This window comes from Megalobrama amblycephala, linkage group LG6 (genome assembly GCF_018812025.1).
Source record: "Megalobrama amblycephala isolate DHTTF-2021 linkage group LG6, ASM1881202v1, whole genome shotgun sequence".
Taxonomy (NCBI): domain Eukaryota; kingdom Metazoa; phylum Chordata; class Actinopteri; order Cypriniformes; family Xenocyprididae; genus Megalobrama; species Megalobrama amblycephala.
This window is the reverse complement of record NC_063049.1, coordinates 40,320,056-40,342,143: the sequence shown is the minus strand read 5'-3', so window position 1 is coordinate 40,342,143 and position 22,088 is coordinate 40,320,056. Positions and strand designations below refer to the sequence as shown.

General features: G+C 36.6%; 2 protein-coding genes across 3 annotated transcripts; one reads left to right on the top strand and one right to left on the bottom strand.

Annotated features, from left to right (window-relative positions):
- Nucleotides 1-2,740: 2,740 nt before the first annotated feature.
- On the top strand, nucleotides 2,741-10,336 carry klhl23 (kelch-like family member 23). The gene is made up of 4 exons (XM_048194602.1): nucleotides 2,741-3,314; nucleotides 5,692-6,909; nucleotides 9,686-9,838; nucleotides 10,009-10,336. The coding sequence occupies exons 2-4, from the start codon at nucleotides 5,697-5,699 to the stop codon at nucleotides 10,317-10,319; spliced, it is 1,677 nt and encodes a 558-aa protein (XP_048050559.1). The 5' UTR covers nucleotides 2,741-3,314; nucleotides 5,692-5,696; the 3' UTR covers nucleotides 10,320-10,336.
- Nucleotides 10,337-11,997: 1,661 nt separating this feature from the next.
- Nucleotides 11,998-18,289, bottom strand: mettl5 (methyltransferase 5, N6-adenosine). 2 transcript variants are annotated; one of them, XM_048194611.1, is made up of 8 exons: nucleotides 18,134-18,289; nucleotides 17,891-18,029; nucleotides 13,492-13,606; nucleotides 13,223-13,404; nucleotides 13,065-13,147; nucleotides 12,933-12,984; nucleotides 12,265-12,314; nucleotides 11,998-12,128 (listed from the first exon to the last, which is right to left on the bottom strand). In XM_048194611.1, exons 2-8 carry the CDS (start codon nucleotides 17,988-17,990, stop codon nucleotides 12,087-12,089), a joined length of 624 nt encoding a protein of 207 aa, XP_048050568.1. In that variant the 5' UTR covers nucleotides 17,991-18,029; nucleotides 18,134-18,289; the 3' UTR covers nucleotides 11,998-12,086. The 2 variants fall into 2 exon arrangements, with proteins under 2 accessions (XP_048050568.1, XP_048050567.1); XM_048194610.1 differs by having other exon boundaries at nucleotides 17,891-18,272.
- Between the last annotated feature and the right edge of the window lie 3,799 nt (nucleotides 18,290-22,088).

The following is a 22,088-nucleotide window of genomic DNA, read 5'->3' as shown; positions in this document are numbered from 1 at the left end:
TTATTTCCATCAAGATATAGGTTTTACTTTATAATAATGCAATATCAAAAAGTCTTTTTAATATCTTGATCACTTGTTTTATGTTGGCAATCAAGGGAATGATCATAAAAACAAAGTGATCTCAAGATAGATAATACATTAATTGAGCACTAATTTAGCTCCTTTTCGCAAATCCACCTTTTGAGTAAAACCATACAGCCCCTTTTCCATGTGCTTCTCTTTACAGGTAGATATAGATGATGCAAACAGAAATATGTACAGAATCTGCATTAAATTCACTTTGAAACACTTTTTAGTTACACAACTTTGACCTCAAGGCTTGCCATGTCAAATTAAACTCATCCCAGCAAACAGAACAATTCCTTAAAGGGGACCTATAATGCCCCTTTTACAAGATGTAATATAATTCTCTGGTGTCCCCAGAATGTGTCTGTGAAGTTTCAGCTCAAAATACCCCACAGATCATTTATTATAGCTTGTCAAATTTGCACCTATTTGGGTGTGAGCAAAAACAAGCTGTTTTTATGTGTGTCCCTTTAAATGCAAATGAGCTGCTGCTCCCCACCCACTTTCCAGAAGAGGGCGGAGCTTTAACAGCTCATGCTTCAGTTGCTCAACAACAACAAAGCTGGAGAATCTCACGCAGCCAAAATAAGGATTGTTAGTAACGGTGTTCAGCCTAATGCTGCAGCGGTGGAGACCAGAACAAAGATGGAGGACAAATTAATAGTCGCTGTGTGTGGCCACCCTGAGCTCTATGATGTGTCATCATTTTTTATTGAGACAGGAATAAAAAGGACATTGCCTGGAAGAGGATAAGCGAGGAAATCGGACAATCTGGTAAATTGTAAAACGCTTTGCATGATTTTAGCCGTTGATACTAGCCCGCCTGCTAGCTAGCAAAAGCCAGCCGGCATAACCGAGCTAAATTGTCGCTACTAGTTTCCAACTGACGAGATGATGTGTTTATTCAGAGGATCTGTGCAGAAAGAGATGGAAGAGAGATGACGCGAATTCGCGTCTGAACACACTTCTGACGCGCGTCTGACTTGAAAATGAAAATGCTTGAAAATGTTCAAGCGTCCAACTAGACGCGTCTGATGCGAATTTGACGCGCGATTCGCGTTCGGTGTGAACGCAGCATTACATTGTTCAAACTGGAGTCGACACTGATGGAGAGATTCAGGAAGAAGTTACAACTTTTAGAATGAAACTGGACGTTTCTGAATGGTTAGTGGATAAATGTATGTAGTTGCTGTGGAGTTGATTCAACTCATTGACTAGCATGTGCCGTCATGTTCATCTTTTGTGCAAATCCAGCGTTGAATTGATCGTTGTTTGTGAAGCAGTCCAACATGATCATAACACTCTACTACAACAACTCTTCCTCTTCTCTAAAGCAGCACAACATGGCCTCACCCCCTTTGTTGTGTGTTCTCGGGGGCGGGATTTATGTAAATTTTAGGGTTAGTGATGTCACTAACATGGGAAGAAGCTCGTTGTTGTCCCTACCAGCTGTTTGTTGTTGTCCTTAAACAGTGAATTTAAAATGAAAATATCTCCATAAACAACATCTGCAAAGTTACGACACTCAAAGTTCAATGCAAAGGGTCAAACAGCAACATTACACACTAACTAAAGTTAAAAAAAGAGAAATAATAATCAACCCTTTAAAGGGATAGTTCCCCAAAATGAAAATTCTGTCATCATTAACTTATCCTTAAGTTGATCCAAACCTGTATGAATGTTTTACGCTGATAGACTAAACTAATGGACATTAAAGGGTTAGTTCACCCAAAAATAAAAAATAATGTCATTTATTACTCACCCTTGTGCTGTTTTACACCCGTAAGACCTTCATTCATCTTCAGAACACAAATTAGGATATTTTAGTTGAAATCCGATGGCTCCGTGAGGCCTGCACAGGGAGCAATGACATTTCCTCTCTCAAGATCCATAGGTACTAAAATCATATTTAAATCAGTTCATGTGAGTACAGTGGTTCAGTATTAATATTATAAAGTGACGAGAATATTTTTGGTGCGCCAAAAAACAAAACAAAATAACGACTTATAAAGTGATGGCCGATTTCGAAGCATCGGAGCGTTATGAATCAGTATATCGAATCGCCAAACTCACGTGATTTCAGCCGTTGGCAGTTTGACACGCGATCCGAATCATGATTCGACACACTGATTCATAATGCTCCGATGCTTCATGAAGCCGTGTTTTGAAATCGGCCATCACTAAATAAGTCGTTATTTTTTTTTTTTTTTGGCATACCAAAAATATTCTCGTCGCTTTATAATATTAATATTGAACCACTGTACTCACATGAACTGATTTAAATAGTACATTAATGGATCTTGAGAGAGGAATGTCATTTCTGGCCATGGAGGCCTCACTGATCCATCGGATTTCAACTAAAATATCTTAATTTGTGTTCCGAAGATGAATGAAGGTCTTACGGGTGTGGAGGGTGAGTAATAAATTACATTATTTTCATTTTTAGGTGAACTAGCTAACACTTTAAACTAATGTTCCAGGAACGTTTCAGGAACCAAACTGTTAGCAAACAAAATTGGAATTATTGTCTTTATATATATTGAGTTCAATTTAGAATTTAATCATCTTAATCTGAAACAATATGTAAAATCTCGTAGAAATGTACTTTTATAAAAAGCCTCCATCAAGCAGGAAAAGTCCCGCTTCATTGACTGACCCTCAAGCTGTTTCCATGGTAACCGTGAGTTATTTCTGTCCTTTTATTGTACCCTGTGGATTTAATGGTAACTACACACCAATAATTCACCGTCACTAAGCTATAAACAAACGCTCCTGAGTTCAGAAAACGGCGAAGCGCTCGGTATGGATTAATTCTTGGTGTTCGGTCGCCCTTGGTACTGTTTCCCTCAGGCTTTATTATGCAACGGCTTTAATCCTTATTAGGATTACACACTCAAGACTGCCATGACAACTAAAACGTGAAAGCTAGTATTGTGTCTCAGTTGATTGAAAAATCGATCAAATAGTGGCATTTTGAACTTGTATTGATAAAGATGGGATGCTTGTGAGCACACTGGTGTCGTCATATGGCTGAAGGACACGGCTGTGTTGAATCTCTAGTGGCGGGTGACAGCAGAGAGTCTCCAGATATACACAGATACCAAAATAGGAGCTCGACATTCACTAGTGGCTGAGGCTAAATACAGGGGCCACATGTCTGATCTGTCCGAGCACAAGTTGCATTGTTGGAGATAAAACTTCTCCAACGAAGAAAGGACGAGCTGTGTCAATCAGTCATTACGGGTCAGGTAAGCTTGTTTTTGCATAGGGGCTAGTTGTCACAAGCTCTGTCTCGGTTGTGCGTAAAGAGTTAAATTGCACGAATGCTTGTTTTCATTAGTGCTTTTGTAGGTTGCTTGTAAAAACCATAGTAAAAACCTAGTCCAAAGGTTCACAGGGTTATTATATTGAACTAAAACTTAAACCATAACAAACATGTTGGGTATTTATAACTTAAATAAAATAATTAACCCTTTATTTCAGCTAGTTGTTTTCTAATTTCTCGTTTATTTTAACGTTATATAGTGAAATACGGTAGCTAAAACTATCTAAGACTATAGACATATTTTAAAAGAAAAAAAGGTAAGAAAAACAAAAATTAGTTATAAAAATGACTAAAAGGATAATTAAAATGAAAACGGAAAATATAAAGATAAAAACTAATCCAAAATTTAATGAAAACTATTATAGTAAGTTATCTCAGTGTTCGAAAATTGGTTCAACTGGTTCAAAATTGTATTTTATTAGGATATTTGTGTGTGTGTGTGTGTGTGTGTGTGTGTGTGTGTGTGTGTGAATCTTGTGCTCATAACTAATATTTCTAAAAATAGTTTTGTAATATCTGTTTAGTAAACAAGTGAACCAGAAAAAAAAAACAGACTAGTATACAATCAGACAAGAGTCAATATGTAATTAAAGAAGTTTATTGAAAAGCTGAAATAGAAAATTTTGTACAACTGACCAATTATTACTATTTCCTGGCCAAAACAATTTCATATTTTATGTTACAGTTTATGGTTTGCTTTTTCATTATTGTTTTTTTTTTTGGTAATTATTTTAATGTTTGCATTTTGCCTAAAAAGCCTATAATGTTTAATGGCAGGTGTCACAACTTACCCCTATATATGGTGTGAAAACATAACACTAGGTCAACATGTGCGACAGTATACAACCACTTTTTGATATTAAAGACTTCATACAGAAACTTACCTTGAGAAGTAATAATGAGAAATATTCACTGGAATAAATGTGACCTTTATATAACATCATATATTAACATAGTGCAAAATGGTATTAAAATTATGTGTAGAAGTCGTTGCTTTGTTATGAGAAAGAATGTCCGGAAAAATTAATTTCATTGATGTCATTCGGAGTAACCAATATAAAGGGACCATTTTGGATCAAGCCATGCGGTCAGTATCATGTGACAGGATGTGACATTCAGACACCTGCAAAGGCCCGCGTGATTTTTTTTCCCCAAATGTTTTTTTTTTTTTTCCCAAACGGTGTAATGTTTAGAATTCAGCTCCGGGTCAGGATTTCCGCTGGTTTGGGGGAAAAAAATCACAGAAAAAAACCACATGGTCGTGAAGCAAAGTAACTAACTCTCTCTTATAGGATTAGTCCACTTTTAAATAAAATTTTCCTTATAATTTACTCACCCCCATGTCATCCAAGATGTTCATGTCTTTCTTTCTTTCCTATTCTACTTACGGAAAAAAACGAAACTGGCCGTGTTCCTTCTATAAGTAGAATAGGGAAGGCATAGGACATACAGCGTGTTTTTTTTTTCGTAAATGACCGATCATTTCGCTAGATAAGACCCTTATTCCTCGTCTGGTGGATATCGTTTAAAGCCCTTTGAAGCTGCACTGAAACTGTAATTTTGACCTTCAACCATCTGGAGGCCATTGAAGTCCACTATAAGGAGAATAATCCTGGAATGTTTTCATCAAAAACCTTAATTTTTTTTCGACTGAAGAAAGAAAGACATGAACATCTTGGATGACATGGGGGTGAGTAAATTATCAGGAAAATTTTATTTAAAAGTGGACTAATCCTTTAACTATTTGTAAAATTCATATTTTCACTTGCTCATACGCATGTCCTGAAACATCAGGTCATTCGGTACAACCGCTATAATATATGGAAAATGTTGTAATATTTTAAAAACTTACTTAAAATGTTTGATTGTCCTAGCTTGATATCAGCCTGTTTGCATTGTTTGAAAATATCGTCATTCGGTATAACCAAAAGTGTCATTCTGTAAAACCGAAATTTTGGTTTTAAAAACCCAATGACTTTTGAAATTTTGTCCATCTTGTAAAAAATGACAAAAGCAGTGTTAATTGATTATAAAAACCGCATAATCTCAGTGTTAACACTTAATAAATCTTAAAAATTAATTATATCTCCATTATGTTTTTTTTTTTACACTTTTAAAAACCTTATTCATCAATGACCCATATATGTAATATGATATATCTCATTAAAAAAATGAAAATATCCATGAGCCAAGTACAACTAAAGTACTATAAAAATTTCCATTACTTCAAGGAATTTTCCTTAGGGATAATTTTAGTCTTTGGACACTTGAAAACTCATTTGAAAATTATGTCTTTCCAGTTGCAATGTCAGGAAAAGGTCACAGCGGTTACTCATACGAGTTCTGCGATGCCTCTCATTCATCAGAAGTGCTGGAAGCTCTTCACGAGTTCCACAGCAGCGGTCTGTTCACGGACATCACCCTGCAGTCTTCATCCGGACAGCTCTTCCACTGCCACAAGGCTGTCCTATCAGCCCGCAGCTCCTACTTCAAGGTAATGTTCACCTTAGACATGAGAGAACGTTTGAATGACACTATCAACCTACCTTGCATAGACGGGGAGATTCTGGGTGCTTTGGTGACCTACGTCTACACTTCAAAGATCAGCATAACCCAGAGCAACGTTCAGAGTCTTCTGGAGGCCGCAGACCTGCTGCAGTTCAGCTCGCTCAAGAAAGCCTGCGAGAACTTCTTGATTCGTCTGCTGGACGTCGACAACTGCCTTGGCATGCACTCATTCGCCGAGCTTCACGTATGCTCTGCGCTGGAGCGTGCGGCTTTGAGGATCATACTGAGCCGCTTTGAGGAACTTACACTTCAGGAGGAGTTCCTAGAGGTGGATTTCCAAAAGCTCATGGTGATATTAGCAACAGAAAACCTTAATGTATGGAAAGATGCAACGCTTTTGGACGCGGTGGTGAAATGGGTCGCCCACGATGCGTCTTCTCGAATAAACCACCTGAAAGAGCTTCTCAACTGCATCCATCTTGACATGAATGACGTATACCTCAAAACTGCTTTGGATCTACGCAAACGATGCTCTGAAAGCAAATTGCGATCTCTAATTCTCACCTCCTTGAAGCCAAGCAAAGGTTTCTTACATTGCTGCAAAAAACTAACATGCAGCTTGTATGTTATTGGTGGATATTACTGGCATCCGCTGTGTGAAGTCCACATGTGGGACCCCGTTTCCAACACGTGGGTTAAGGGCAAAGACATGCCAGACTTTGCAAGAGAGAGTTACAGTGTGGCACTTCTAGGTCCTGATATCTACGTGACCGGAGGATACAGGACAGAGACTGTAGATGCTTTAGAGACCGTGTGGATTTATAACACAGACTTGGATGAATGGACAGAAGGATGTCCAATGATCACAGCCAGATATTACCACTGCTCCGTGGCTTTACGTGGGTGTATATATGTCATAGGTGGATATACGGCAGGAGCTCCTACACGAGAAACTGAATTCTATGATCCCTTGAAGAAGATATGGTTCCCTGTGGCTGAAATGATACAAGGTATGATTAATTCAAGATGCGTCCCAAATGACGCACTATACACTATGCACTTACAGTATGCTATGTACTCAACTGTGTATTAATTTTATAAGGTTATTTCGTCATCCAACATATTAGAGACTTATATTTATATCTCGCAATTATGACTTTATGTCTCGCAATTGCAACTTTATATCTCGCAATTCTGACTTTATAACTTACAATTCTTGCTTTATATCTCGCAATTTTGACTTTATAACTCGCAATTGCGAGTAAATATCACACAATTCTGAGAAAAAAAAGTCAGAATTGTGAGATAAAAAGTTGCAATTATATATTTTTTATTCTGTGGCCGAAACCAGCTTCCATAGCATGAAGTATCCAATGTCCCACACTTATTTTTTTTTCCGGTTTATTAAGTGCATCATCCGAGTATTTGAAGTGCATTTTTTCTTTTTGAAATTTTCAGTGTGAACACAATACTCTCACTATTTATACTACAAAAAGACACAGAATAGTGCACAAGTAAGCACCTTCAGTTTATTTACACACAACCATTTACTGAAAAAGGAGTTCTGAAACCTTTTTTAAGTGGGCTCGGTTCTTGAAGTATTTTTCCCTAATTTTTTTGTAGGGATTTAAAAAAAGAAATGAGATAAATAGCCATTTGCCAAACCTACCAGCTCCAAGATGAATTACAACATTTTATTTTCAGCAAAAAAGTATATGAAAATAGGTCAGTAAAAGGACAAAAGTACAAGACTGTGTACTTACAGTGCCCTCCACAATTATTGGCACCCTTAGTAAATATGAGCAAAGGTGGCTGTGAAAATAAATCTGCATTGTTTATCCTTTTGATCTTTAATTAATAAAATTCACAAAATTCTAACCTTTCATTGAAGGAAAAGAATTGAAAGTGGGGGGAAACTCACATTATGAAATAAATGTTTTTCTCCAAAACACATTGGCCACAATTATTGGCACCCTTTTATTCAATACTTTTTGCAACCTCCTTTTCTCAAGATAACAGCTCTGAGTTTTCTCCTATAATGCCTGATGAGTTTGAAGAACACCTGACGAGATCAGAAACCATTCATTCATGCAGAATCTCTCCATATCCTTCAGATTCCAGCTCCATGATGGTGCTTCTTCTCTTCAGTTCACTCCACTCATTTTCTTTAGGGTTCAGGTCAGGGGACTGGGACGGCCAAACAGCCATGGCCCATTATTGGATTTCTAGAAGAAGCAATCAGGTTTTAATTTTTTATCTGTTGGTATTTGATAGAATCCATGATACCATGTATCTGAACAAGATCTCCAGGACCTCTAGCAGAAAAATAGGCCCACAACATTAAAGATCCAGCAGTATATTTAACCGTGGACATGGGGTACTTTTTATCCATGTGTGCACCAAACCCATCTGGTGAGTTTGCTGCCAAAAAGCTCTTTTTTTTAGTTTCATCTGACCATAGAAGCCGGTCCTGTTTGAAGTTCCAGTCTTGACTGACAACTGAACATGCTGGAGATTGTTTCTGGATGAGAGCAGAGGATTTTTCTTGAAACCCTCCCAAACAACTTGTGGGGATGTAGGTGCTGTTTGGTTTTTTTTTTTTAGGCTTTCTGAGACTCAAGACTCAACTAATCTCTGCAATTCTCCAGCTGTGATCCTTGGAGAGTCTTTGGCCACTCAAACTCTCCTCCTCACCATGCATTAGGATGATTTAGACACGTCCTCTTCCAGGCAGATTTGTAACATCCTTAGTTGATTGGAACTTCTTAATTATTGCCCTGATGGTGGAAATGGGGATTTTCAATGTGTTTGCTTATTTCTTACAGCCACTTTATATTTTGTGAAGCTCAACAATCTTTTGCTGCACATCAGAACTATATTTGGTTTTTCTCATTGTGATGAATGTTTAAGGGAATTTGGCCTTTGTGTTTCCTCATGTTTGTACTCCTGTGGAACAGGAAGTCATGGCTGGACTGAAATGCAGATGTATTTTCACAGCCATTTTCAGCCAGATGTATTTTCAAGGGTGCCAATAATTGTGGAGGCTACTGTAAATGTCATGTCATTTGCAATGTTTCATGTGTTACTTAATGAAATCAGAAACCATGGTATGACATAAAACATTTTAATTTAAACAGATCAAAAGTTTCTTTAGTACATTTCTGGCAAAATATTCAGATATATACTAGTTTTCGGTCATTAAGATTTATTAATACTTTTAATCAGCTAGAAAGCATTAAAAATAAATAAAAAAATGACAGTAAAGTGAGTTATGTTACAAAAGATTTATTTAAAATAAATGCTGTTCTTTTGAACATTCTATTAATAAAAAAATCCAGAAAAAAATTTATCACACTGTTCACAAAAATAATAAGCAGCATAACCATTTTCAACTTTGATAATAATAAGAGTTTCTTGAGCAGCAAATCAGCATATTAGAATGATTTCTGAAGGGTCATGTGACACTGAAGACTGGAGTAATGATGCTGAAAATTCAGCTTTGCATCACAGGAATAAATTATATTTTAAATACAAAAGTGTTATTTAAAATTGTAATATATTTCACATTACTGTATTTTTTATCAAATAAATGCAGCTTTGGTGAGCAGCATAAGAAACAAAGACCAAAAATTGTATGCATAGTGCAGTTCTTCACTAGGATTTCAGCTATTAAATTTAAAAATTAAATGTTGGAAAATGTATTGTCATACACAAAACCTTTAAAATACCAAAGACTCAAAATGCCTGTTGATGGAAGTTCATCATCTTTTTATTTCGACTTTAAAGGTGTGGGAAATGCAACCTCTTGCGTGGTGAATGACAGAATCTATGTAACTGGAGGGCATTATGGGTACAGAGGAACCTGCACTTACGAGAAGATTCAGACTTACCGGCCAGATATCAATGAGTGGAGCATCACAACGATATGTCCACATCCTGGTGAGCCACCTACGTTTTGTATTAAATGAGCCAAAATGTAATCTCCACCATAGGCTATAAGGCATTTTCCTAACAGAAATGAGTCCAGCTGTTTTCTCTCATAATGATGTACCTGCCCATCTTCACCATCCCTTATCATTTGAAAACTCTTGAAAACTCTTTACTTTCAGAGTACGGTCTTTGCTCGGTCTCCTTAAACAATAAGCTTTATCTGGTCGGCGGTCAGACCACCATCACGGATTGCTACGACCCCGAGCAAAATGAATGGAGACAGATGTGTGCGATGAAAGAGAGAAGGATGGAGTGTGGATCGGCCGTTATAAATGGCTGCATCTATGTAGCAGGAGGGTATTCGTACTCTAAGGGGACGTATCTGCAGAGTATAGAGAGGTACGACCCTGAGATAGACTGCTGGGAGATTGTGGGGAACCTCCCATCGGCCGCACGCTCACACGGCTGCGTTTGTGTGTTCAGCGTGTGAAATCACTACACCATCACAATCACATCCAGAGGGGTCTAAAAGTCTGAGACCACATTTATTTGTTTAAACCTGGAAATAAATAGTGTTAATGCCATAAAATGAATACGCAATACATCAGGTGCTGAATTTCTAGGTCACAAATCATATTCAGGATTCCATACTTTTCCACACTCCTCTGTGGATTTTTCAGACCATATTTAAAGAGTTAATTTACCCAAAAATGAAAATTCTGTCATTAATTACTCACCATCGAGTCGTAAGACTTTTGTTCATCTTCAGAAAACAAATGAAGACTTGCTACTGCCGATACATACAAGACACACTGCTGTGAGCAAGTAAGACATGCTGCTGCTGTACAGTATAGCATATATGAATTACCCATAGCAGATCTATACAGGTGGAGCTGGGGAAGGTGGAGGGTTTCTGAAAGCATGCTGCAAACTGCTACGGCAAACGCTGACCAAGTATTTGAAGGTTGAGCAGCGAGCTCATTGGCTACTGATACAGCAGGAACCAATCAGCTGTGCCTAATAGAGAATGAATAGAGTTTCATGACAGAACTTTATATTTTTAGAAATTATTATTTTTTATATTTTAGACAACAAAATAGGGGCAATAGTATGGAAACGCAAATATTTATCCATACTTGTCCAGATCTGGAAATTACTAAAATCAAATTCCATACTTTTCTATGCTATGTAGGAACCCTGCAAATGTTACATTGATCATCTGAATTTTCAGAAGTTCTTGCTTCCTCTTCCTCTTTGGATAATCTCAAATTATACTGGAGATCATGATCATCAAATTTTGTTCATGTCAGCTCCAAAAGGGAGAAAACCAATTAAGAATTTGGAAACTGAAAATGTACACGAGTTTCAATTTATCACTTGAATTCTTACCCTGAGAATCTCAGACTTTTGAACCCCACTATATATAATTCTTAACTGGTGAATGATGATGTCAGTATGATATTATATTTGTTCAACATGTGAAGTCACTGATAATGTGTGAGAAACAGTTTGGCCCTGTCCCAAATGGCACACTTCACACTTCTATGCACTTTCAGTCTTGTGGACTTACAATGGCGTGTGTCCGTTAAGTCCACGAGACCTTAGGGTGTCCCATTTGTCAATTTTAGGCTTCAGAAGGGTCACGAGCGCCCCCTTTGCGGTCAATATGCGCCCTTGATGCACACTTTTGCGAGCTCCGCGGCAGACTTCTTCCCATCAGTCGATACGTCACAGACTCGTAGGAAGACCGTGAGTGTTTAGGGAGCCATTTGGGACAGGGCGTTTGTCTGTTATCTGTCCTGGATGATAAAGGGTTGTTTCTAAATATACACTGAACAGCACAATCAGTTACAGCACATCACTTTTTGCACAGTGACTTTTTAGTATTTTACAACAAAAAACTAAACTCTATTGGTATTTTAAACATGATTTAAGTGTATTTATTCCTTAATCAGTATTTATTTAGATGATTTTGTATTTGTGTGAACCCAGGATTTTAACTAAAAATGTATGATGTGTAATTTATTGTTTTTAGTTATTGTGATGATGTTCAACTGTGTATGCTGCCAAAAATGTGAAAAGCACAAATTTGAATAAAGTTCCAACAATAGTGTTTCTACAGTAGTGCTGGTATTTCTGTGGTATCCACCCAAAAATGATACAGTATGTTAATTTATAAAATTTATTTTTGTACAACAGTGAAAAACCCTACTAAAATGTTGCAAAGCAACACAAACTCCTTTTCCGTCCAACACCTTTATGTTGGAGTGAATCGAATGAAGTCCACTTGAATATCAACCTACAATAATCAGATAAAAAATTATATAAGCAGTTTATCATGGTAAAGTCTGAAAAAAAAGTGACTACATGTTGCCAGTGGCAATGCAAAATATGAAAATATAAAAAAACAAGTTTGCAGCAAAACATGGACTTACCGACTTCTTTTTGTGGAACTTATAAGATGCTGGCAGGTCATATCTGAGCTCTGTGAGGGACACAACAACATTTCACATCATATTATGACAAACTATAAAGCTTATTACAACTTACAGGTAGTGCATAAACTCCTGCTTGCAATAAAACAATAAAACTTTTCAAAGGTTTGGAATTAGTAAGATTTTTTTTTTTTTATTATGTTTTTGAAAAAAGTCTCTTGATCAAAAATACAGTAAAAACAGTAATATTGTGAAATATTATTACAATTTAAAATAACTGTTTTCTATTTGAATACATTTTAAAATGCAATTTATTCATATTACAGCAAAGCTGAATTTTCAGCATCATTACTGCAGTCTTCAGTGTCACATGATCCTTCAGAAATCATTCTAATATGCCGATTTGGTGCTCAAATAAAATTTCTTATTATTATCAATGTTGAAAACAGTTGCGCTGCTTAATATTTTTGTGAAAACCATGATACATTTTTCCCAAGATTATTCTATTAAAAATTGAAGAGAATCATTTATTTGAAAAAATCTAAGTGTTTACTGTCACTTTTGATCCATTTAATGCATCCTTGATGAATAAAAGTAATAATTTCTTTCAAATGAAGTCTTTCTGACCCAGTAGTGTGTCGTATGTTTATAGGTGTAGTACAATTTACCTGCAATGACTTCCATTTTCACTTTCCAGTCATTTGCTTTCTTCTGAATGTGCTGAACAAAAATACAATTCAATTGTAAGTATAGAGTATAGAGTTGAAGCTGTGAAATTATGATATAACAGGTTAACTTACATCTCGTGTTGAGGTCTTGTGAAGGGAATACACTGCCGTACTTGCCATGGAAATCGCTGTCCGCAGGAACTGCATGTCAATACCTAAGGTTGGAGACATGGATATATAAGTTAAGGTGAAATCAAGCATTGCATGTTGAGGTTAAAGCTGACTCTTACCCTGGTTGTGCTTCGTGCCAAATGGAGGGTTCATGATGACCGTGTCAAACTTCTTGGCGTAAGAGGATCCAATAGCGCACACGTCACATTGGACCACATCAATGTTTGACAATTCAAATTCCTCAACATTTCCTTTGAATATATCCAAGGCGTCTTCGTCGATGTCAAATCCGACACACAGTCTTGTAAGGAAAGATTATGTTGATTCATTTCATTTTTAAAACGAGTGTAATTTTAGGCCATGGATAGAAGGATGAAGTTGGTCTTACCCAGCATCAAGGACGGCTGCACCTATAGACAGCACTCCACATCCACAGCCCAGGTCTGCAACTAGTTTATTCTGTATGTCATCAAATGTGTTGTGGATGGTGTACAACATACAGCCTACAGACAAAAGACAGGGAAAATTCAGGGTTTAAAAGTCGTAATCATGATTTCGACAATGATGTGAATGCTTTTTACAAGTTGTCATCACGTAATTACGGTAATTCCGACATCGTGTGAACCACCTTATGTCACACAGTTGTCACATGACCCAATTATGTGCATATTTCATTTAGTGAGTGGCTTCTTATGCAAGCCCGTTTCAGTCACAGAAAAAAAAGGTAATTTCAACTTTTTATCTCGCAGAATTTAGCTTGTAACACACAATTATGTCCAAAAAGGTCAGAATTCTGTTATAATTGTGTGAACTGTATTAAAAATGTGCAATTCTGAGAAAGACTTAAGAAACGTTAACTCGAAATTGTGAGAAAATAATTTCAGAATTGTGTTATAAACTCGCAATTCTGAGAAATATAATTATAATTTCATAATTCTTAGAAAAAAGTCAGATGTTAACTCAAAATTGTGAGATATAAATTCGGAATTGCAAAAATTAAGTCAGAATTGTGTTATTTTGAGTAATTCTGAATTGTGAGATAAAAAATTGCAATTACCTTTTTTTTTTTTTGTCCCACAGCAGAAGCAGGTTTCTATTTGTCATCTTGCATATAAACATTGTAAATTTACAATCTTTACACAATTTTATGTAAAAAATGTTTTAAGTGTTTTTTTTAATGTAACATATATCCGAGTAAAATTGCTTCTCGCACAAGAAAAAATTTAGGGAGGTACTTGATTTTATCCATCGGGAAGTGATTGAATCATTGTGGTTCGCTATTGCTGTGCACGTCCCGGATGACCTATACTTCTGGTGATATTCTGAAGTGTGCATATGATGGACACTTTACTATCCCATGAGGCCACGGGAGATGATTTGCAGATGCAAATGAAGCTACGCAACTGACACTGGTAGGTCACATGATAATGACAACATGGCGAATGTAGTACATTCATACTAAACACATTAATACTAAATACTATATAGACCATACCTTTGTGAGGGAAAGATAACCTTGCGTCCCAAAGAACTCAGCGCTAAGTGGAGCTGAGAGTTTTGTTCTCACGCATTACATTGATGCGCTCTCGACATTTGTTATTAAAATAACCATAAAAACTGATAGTTGCAATCACTTTTTTATTGGTTATAATGAATGGAGAATATCCCGTGTTTTTCCATGGCTGCTCAAGCCCTCAGGATCTGCGCTTACGGTTTCATAAACAAGGCCCAGTTCTACGCTGGATTTACAGATCGTTTGAAACTGAGAGATGGAGCGGTCACAGCAATAATGATCCCTGTCATGAGTCGAAACTACAGGTGGAGAGTAAAACTGCATCAAATGTCTGTTGTTGGCAATTGGCGCCTAAGTGCATATAATGTAAACAACACAAATTCATTATTCATCATTCATACACTATATTCATTATAGTGATTGAAAAGTTATCCAGGGATAATGCGATGGTGTATTGTGTGTGTTTAAATACAGTTTAGCTGACCACTGACAGCTTGCAGACGATCTCTACACAAAAGCTGTGCGTACTCGTGACTCTTTACCTCCGCTCACACGGCACGCCTCCAGGCGCTCGGCAGTTTTCGGAAAGACTCGGTACAGAGTATGTATCTTTAATAAATATGATAAAACTAAAGACTTTTTGGAGATGTGAAGGATGCACAACTACTCTATAGGTACACAAGATTAACATGAGATTGGCAGAAACTGTGTGTAAACATTATGAGGGCATGTGAATAATAATAATAGTAATAAAAAGTAATGGTGTGCACAGATAATGCAATATTAATGCAATATTAAAAATAAAAAATAGGAATTGTCCTTTTGATTTCATGGTGACTTTAAGACAAATGTACTGAATTGTGGTATACAGTACCTAGCGCAGTATTTCAGATATGGAAGACAGAAAATTTGCACAGTAATTACCACAGGAATAGTAAGAAAACGAGTACGGGACAATGACTTCATGACCTGCATATTTTTATGTCCAAGTGGATTATTTCCTTTTAAAATAATTTGATAAATGCATGACATATCAATTCTATAAAGTCTATTTAGTTTAAATTCATTTTTAGTTCATTTAAATAATACATATCATTTTATGTTTTGTTATCTTAAACCCCCAAAATGTCAGGTGGTGCAACTTTCAGAACAAATGAACACAGACTAAAAAAAACTAGTTAAAATGGTGTCTTACAGGATTAGTTCACTTTCAAATAAACTTTTCCTGATAATTTTCCTAATAATGCCATCCAAGATGTTCATGTCTTTCTTTCTTCAGTCGAAAAGAAATTAAAGGTGCCCTAGATTCAAAAATTGAATTTACCTCGGCATAGTTAAATAACAAGAGTTCAGTACATGGAAAAGACATACAGTGAGTCTCAAACTCCATTGTTTCCTGCTTATATAAATCTCATTTGTTTAAAAGACCTCCGAAGAACAGGCAAATCTCAACATAACACTGACTGTTACGTAACAGTTGGGATCATTAATATGTATGACCCCAATATTTGCATATACCAGCCCATGATCGAGGCATTACACAAGGGCAGCCAGTATTAATTTCTGGATCTGTGCACAGCTGAATCATCAGACTAGGTAAGCAAGCAAGGACAATAGCAAAAAATGGCAGATGGAGCAATAATAACTGACATGATCCATGATATCATGATATTTTTAGTGATATTTGTAAATTGTCTTTCTAAATGTTTCGTTAGCATGTTGCTAATGTTCTGTTAAATGTGGTTAAAGTTACCATCGTTTCTTACTGTATTCACGGAGACAAGAGCCGTCGCTATTTTCATTTTTAAACACTTGCAGTCTGTATAAAATTCATAAACACAACTTCATTCTTTAGAAATCTCTCCAACAGTGTAGCATTAGCCGTTAGCCACGGAGCACAGCCTCAAACTCATTCAGAATCAAATGTAATCATCCAAATAAATATAATACTCACATAATCCGATGTATGCATGCAGCATGCATGACGAACACTTTGTAAAGATCCATTCTGAGGGTTATATTAGCTGTGTGAACTTTGTTTATGCAGTGATAGAGTCGAGAGCTCGGGAGGGGACGGAGAGCGTGAGATTTAAAGGGGCCGCAGCCTGAATCGGAGCATTTCTAATTATGCCTCAAAATAGGCAGTTCAAAAAAATAATTAAAAAAAAATCTAAGGGGTATTTTGAGCTGCAACTTCACAGACACATTCAGGGGACACCTTAGACTTATATTACATCTTGTAAAAAAACGTTCGATGGCACCTTTAAGGTTTTTGATGAAAACATTCCAGGATTTTCCTTATAGTGGACTTCAATGGAGCCCAAACAGTTGAAGGTCAAAATTAAAATTAAAAACAGTGCAGCTTCAAAGGACTTTAAATGATACCAGACGAGGAATAAGGGTCTTATCTAGTGAAATGATTGGTCATTTTTGAAAAAGGACATACGGCATAAGCTTTTTGAAGAATACGGAAAGCGGAAGCAAGTGCAAGACGATAATTGAACATCTTGAACAACATTAGACCCTTATTCCTCGTCTGGTATCGTTTAAAGCCCTTTGAAGCTGCACTGAAATTGTAATTTTGACCTTCAACCGTTTGGTGCCCATTAAAGTCCACTATATGGAGAAAAATCCTGGAATGTTTTCATCAAAAACCTTAATTTCTTTTCGACTGAAGAAAGAAGGGGGTGAGTAAATTATCAGGAAAATTTTAATTGAAAGTGAACTAATCCTTTAATAATAAAAAATTAAAAACTAAATAGTAGACTTCATTTTAGGTTTGAAACCTAAGATAATTGAAAATTTTTATATTTGTATAATCTCAAATGTCTTAAGGCAGAGTGAAAAGGTTTGTAGATCTCTCTCAAACACTGGTTATAAAACTGCTCATTTAAAGTATGGGTAGGTTGGTACACTTTTCATGTCAGGTGGTACAACTACAGTATACATACATTGCAAACTATTTGGTTGTACCGCCTCACATAAAAACAATAAAAAAAGACATACTTGTTAACACCTAAAACTTGTTTAAACACACTGTACATGACTCAAAAAATATGCATTACATCAGTTTTGAAAAGATTTTTAAAAAACACATTTGGTGAAGATTTGTCAGTGACCCACACTGCGAATATAGCCATGTTCTTTTCATGTTTCTGCACCTGACATTAGCAGACCACATCCATACATTCACAAAACACACCGTACATTAATTAAAAGTGTCATTATTGAGTTTATATCATGCTCTCCATAAAAATAAATAAATAACACTGACCAGCTATATGAGGGCTGGTGGGGTACTGCTCCAGGAGTATTTTGGGCTCCTCAAATCCATCCACCTGCTGAAGGCAGCTCTCTAGCTCTTTGAGCTTCATATTTACATCAGATGATCAGATAATCCAGCTCATATCAGCCTGTATTGATATATTTAATGCAAATGTTAATCGGATGAGGTTGACTCTTAACTGAAGCGCCTAACGATCATGATGTCGTGACTGATGCATCACGGGGATCTTACGATGTTTCCTATTAATATATGGTGATTTTCCTCAAAGTGGAGATTTCACACAGTGGATCGCATATGAAAACATGAAGCACCCTTCCTACATGTGTTTTTCTTTTCTTCTTCTTCTGCATGCTTATCTTGCCGGCCGAGCATCTTATCGCCATCTGCTGGATGATTGCTACCATGCGGCACAAAACATACATGAAACATTTCGAATGATACAGATATTTCCATAGCATCATTAATAACATTTTTAACATCAGGTATTTTATATGATAGCATTCATATCAAAGATATTCAATAAAAATTATCACATATTAAGGAGGAAGAAGAAGAAAAAATAACAGGAAAGGGTATACATGTATGATAAAAAATAAAAAGTGGAATTTATTCCTTTATAAATGTCCATAGTTCTGATTGCTTTGTGGATTGAAAGGCCTTGTAAGGTTTCAAAGTAAATCTTCAGCCTTGAAATGGGTGATACTGGGTATCCTTTCAGACCATTTGTATATGTGAAACTTACCAAGTAATATTATAGGATTTAACATAAAAATGTGACTCTTGTCACATTTTTATGTATATATATATATATGTCATAATAAAAAATAGCATCTCTTTTCTCTGTGTTAATTTTAATGTCACTTAAATAAATATTCCACATCAATCCAAAATAATTTAACATACATACATACAGTACATTAAAAAAGATCAGAAAGTTCAGTTTTATATCTTTTTAGGAACTATAATTTTAAAATGTGCTTCATTAACTTTATTATTGATACAGTATTTGTTATTATAAGTCCAAATCAATCTCAAATGAATATTCTCAAAATGGTTATTCTAAAAGTATTAATTACGCAATGCAATGAATCAAATGAAAAATGTATGATTGCATTTAATATCAACACCAAGACCTATTTTTAAAATGTTGATTGTTTCTGAGATTCACTGATGCTTTGCAAAAGTCTCAAAAAACCTGCTGGTATTGCAATGTGGCACAATCATCATATGTTGTTTTTATATCACATGATCATTATCAACGGAACATAGGAAATTTATTTTAAATCATTTCACTTGCCATTTCCCCATATGCACACTTACTACATGAACAAAAAACATACTACATATTCAGGTGTTTCTTCTTTTTTCACTGCAGTCATGTTAACTATTTAAACAATATCTTTAGTACCTTTCTAGACCTTGAAAGTGGTGGTTACTGTAAATTGCTGTCTATGGACAGCAAAAAAAAAAAAACCTCACTGATTTCATAAGAAATATCTTAATTTGCCACGAAGATGTGGAACGGCATGAGGGTAATTATTAATTAATGACAGAATTTTCATTTTTGGGTGAACTAACCCTTTAACATACTCAGAGTTTTCACTTTTCACTCCTCTCTCAAACGGGCCTCTTGAGTCCTCTTCAGTGGACATGTATGAAATCAGTGCCTTGTTTTGATTAGAAACCCCATAACATCTTCCTGAGATGTTGATATGACAAACAACTTGAAATTACAGAATGTTATCATATTTCCATAAGAGTGCATTTAAAATACCTAAGTATCTTTAGCATCACTAAATAAATGTCAGTCATTTTTAAAGACCAAGAAGAAGTTGTTGTCATAGTCAAACCTCCAAACATTTGGTATCTCTGCAAAGCCCTGAATGTGTTCTTTACAGGACACCCAGATTTAAAATCTAAAACTTTAGAGGTCAAGTTTGTTAACATTATAACATTTATACATTTCAACCTATGCAGCCAGTGAGTACTACAGCCATATAGTGTCCATTGATATTTCATGTAATTGCTATTTTTATACCAACATATGTAACCAGATGTCACCAACATATGCCAAATGTTTGTGGTTATAGCTTACTGGAATGAATATTTAAAACATTTTTTTTTTTTTTTTTTTTTTAAATTACATGAAAAATATAGTAATTTTAGAGGTAAATAAAGGTTAAAAAACAACACTGAACTGCATACATTTGAGTGTTTTTATTTTATTGAAGATAGTGTTATGACATTTATTTAAAGACATTTTGGGGATCACACCTGTGACATTCATGCCCAAATTTGTCCACAAAGGACTCATTAAGGGCTGCTCTATGAAGGACGCTTAAGGCCAGAGCACACCAAGCCGACGCCGGCGAAGTACTGGCGATGAAAGCAGACTGCGGGGTTGGCTCACGTCGGCGGCGTCTGTGTCCAAAGTTGCCCTGCCACACCAAACCGACGCTAAACAGCCGACGGCCAAGCAGCACGTCAGTTCTGCGCCTGCGTGAGATTAAATATCTCAGTAGCTGAGCAGCCAATCAGAATGATCAGATGGCCCGACGGACCGACGAGCTCCGACGCCGATTCAACATTTCAAATCGGCCGAAAAAAGGCCGACGAGGACCAACTTCAGCCGACGGTGTGGAACACACTGAGAAAACTTAGTCGGCCGACGAAGAAAAACTGCCCGACGGCCGACCGTCGGCTTGGTGTGTTCCTGCCTTTAAAGGTTAAGCCACTACATCAACATGTCACATCATGAGGGTGGGGGAATGGATTCCGACAGCTGGATTGTTTGCAGTCAGATTCTGTTCCCCACAGGTTTCTTACACTGTGTCTACACCAGACTGGGTATCCAGTTGTCGGCCTCACGCTAAAAGCTGTCGACACTAAATACGACAAACCGACCGTTGCAAAGCACTTAGACTACATCAGAAATAGAACGGGGAGTCCGTTTACTGTCGGGAATTTGTTGTGTCACGTCGCATCGTCCCGTTCGCGTCCGGTGTAGACACGGTGTTACATAATGAGGTTCTAATATTTATCAAACTGATGCTGGTTAAGCTCCACCCACTCACAGAATAGAATCAGCATCTAAGCCACTACATCAACATCTCTCATCATATAGGAGGGGGAGTGGATTCCGACAGCTGGATTGTTTGCCATCGGATTCTGTTCCCTCCATGTTTCTTACACAATGAGGCTCTAATATTTACCAAAGTGATGCTGGTTAGTTGGCACCGATAGCCTCGTGGGCAGCATGCTGACATATAGTGCTGATGTGCTTTGGGAGACTGAGTTCATGTTCCGGCTCGTGCACTTTTCTTGATCGCATCCCTCTCTCTCTCATTTCGCTTCCTGCTACATAATACCCTATTACAGTGGCTCCCAAACTGGGGTACGCGTACCCCTGGGGGTACGTGAGGTGACAAAAGGGGGTACGCGAACAAAATGCTGAGTAGTTCATTTAATTCTACATTAAAATAATATTAAAATAGAGCATGTATTTCTAACCGCCAAAATGCCGTAAATCCAGTACATTTAATCAAATTACCTCATCATTTGCAGTCAAAAATAACTGTATCCACACAAGCAGCATGCATATGATAGATTGCGTGCAGATTCTGCTGCCTTAAATCGCGCTAACTTACTGTCGTTCACGATAATGCATCTTTGTAAAAGTGGGGATTTAACACTTACTCGCATGAAGAACAAATATAGACACAGATAATGAATTAATTTCGATTTAAGACAAACTTTCTCCGGTACAAAAACATACCTTGTGTGAGTTCTTGTATTTAATGATGATAACGAGCAACAATGCAATTGTTCCCAAATATCCACATGACTGCAAACGTGACATTATTATACAACAGGTCAAAAAACAAAACCTACATTTTAAACACAGTACTGTCAGTATTTACTCTATTTTGCAATGAAATAATAACGAAAACCACAGCAGAACTACAACACATGTCTGTGTTTCGCAAACAATTCTGCGGCTTTGAACGAATTGTGAGAGTCGATTCAATGATTCATTCACAGCCACTTGCTTAGTTACTGAATGAATGACTCGATGACTCACTCATAAAAACAGTGACTTGCTGCCACCTACTGGCGGTTTTAGTTTAATATTTAAAAGTTTTACTTAGTTTTACCATCATTGCATATTTCTCTATTGAACATTTTT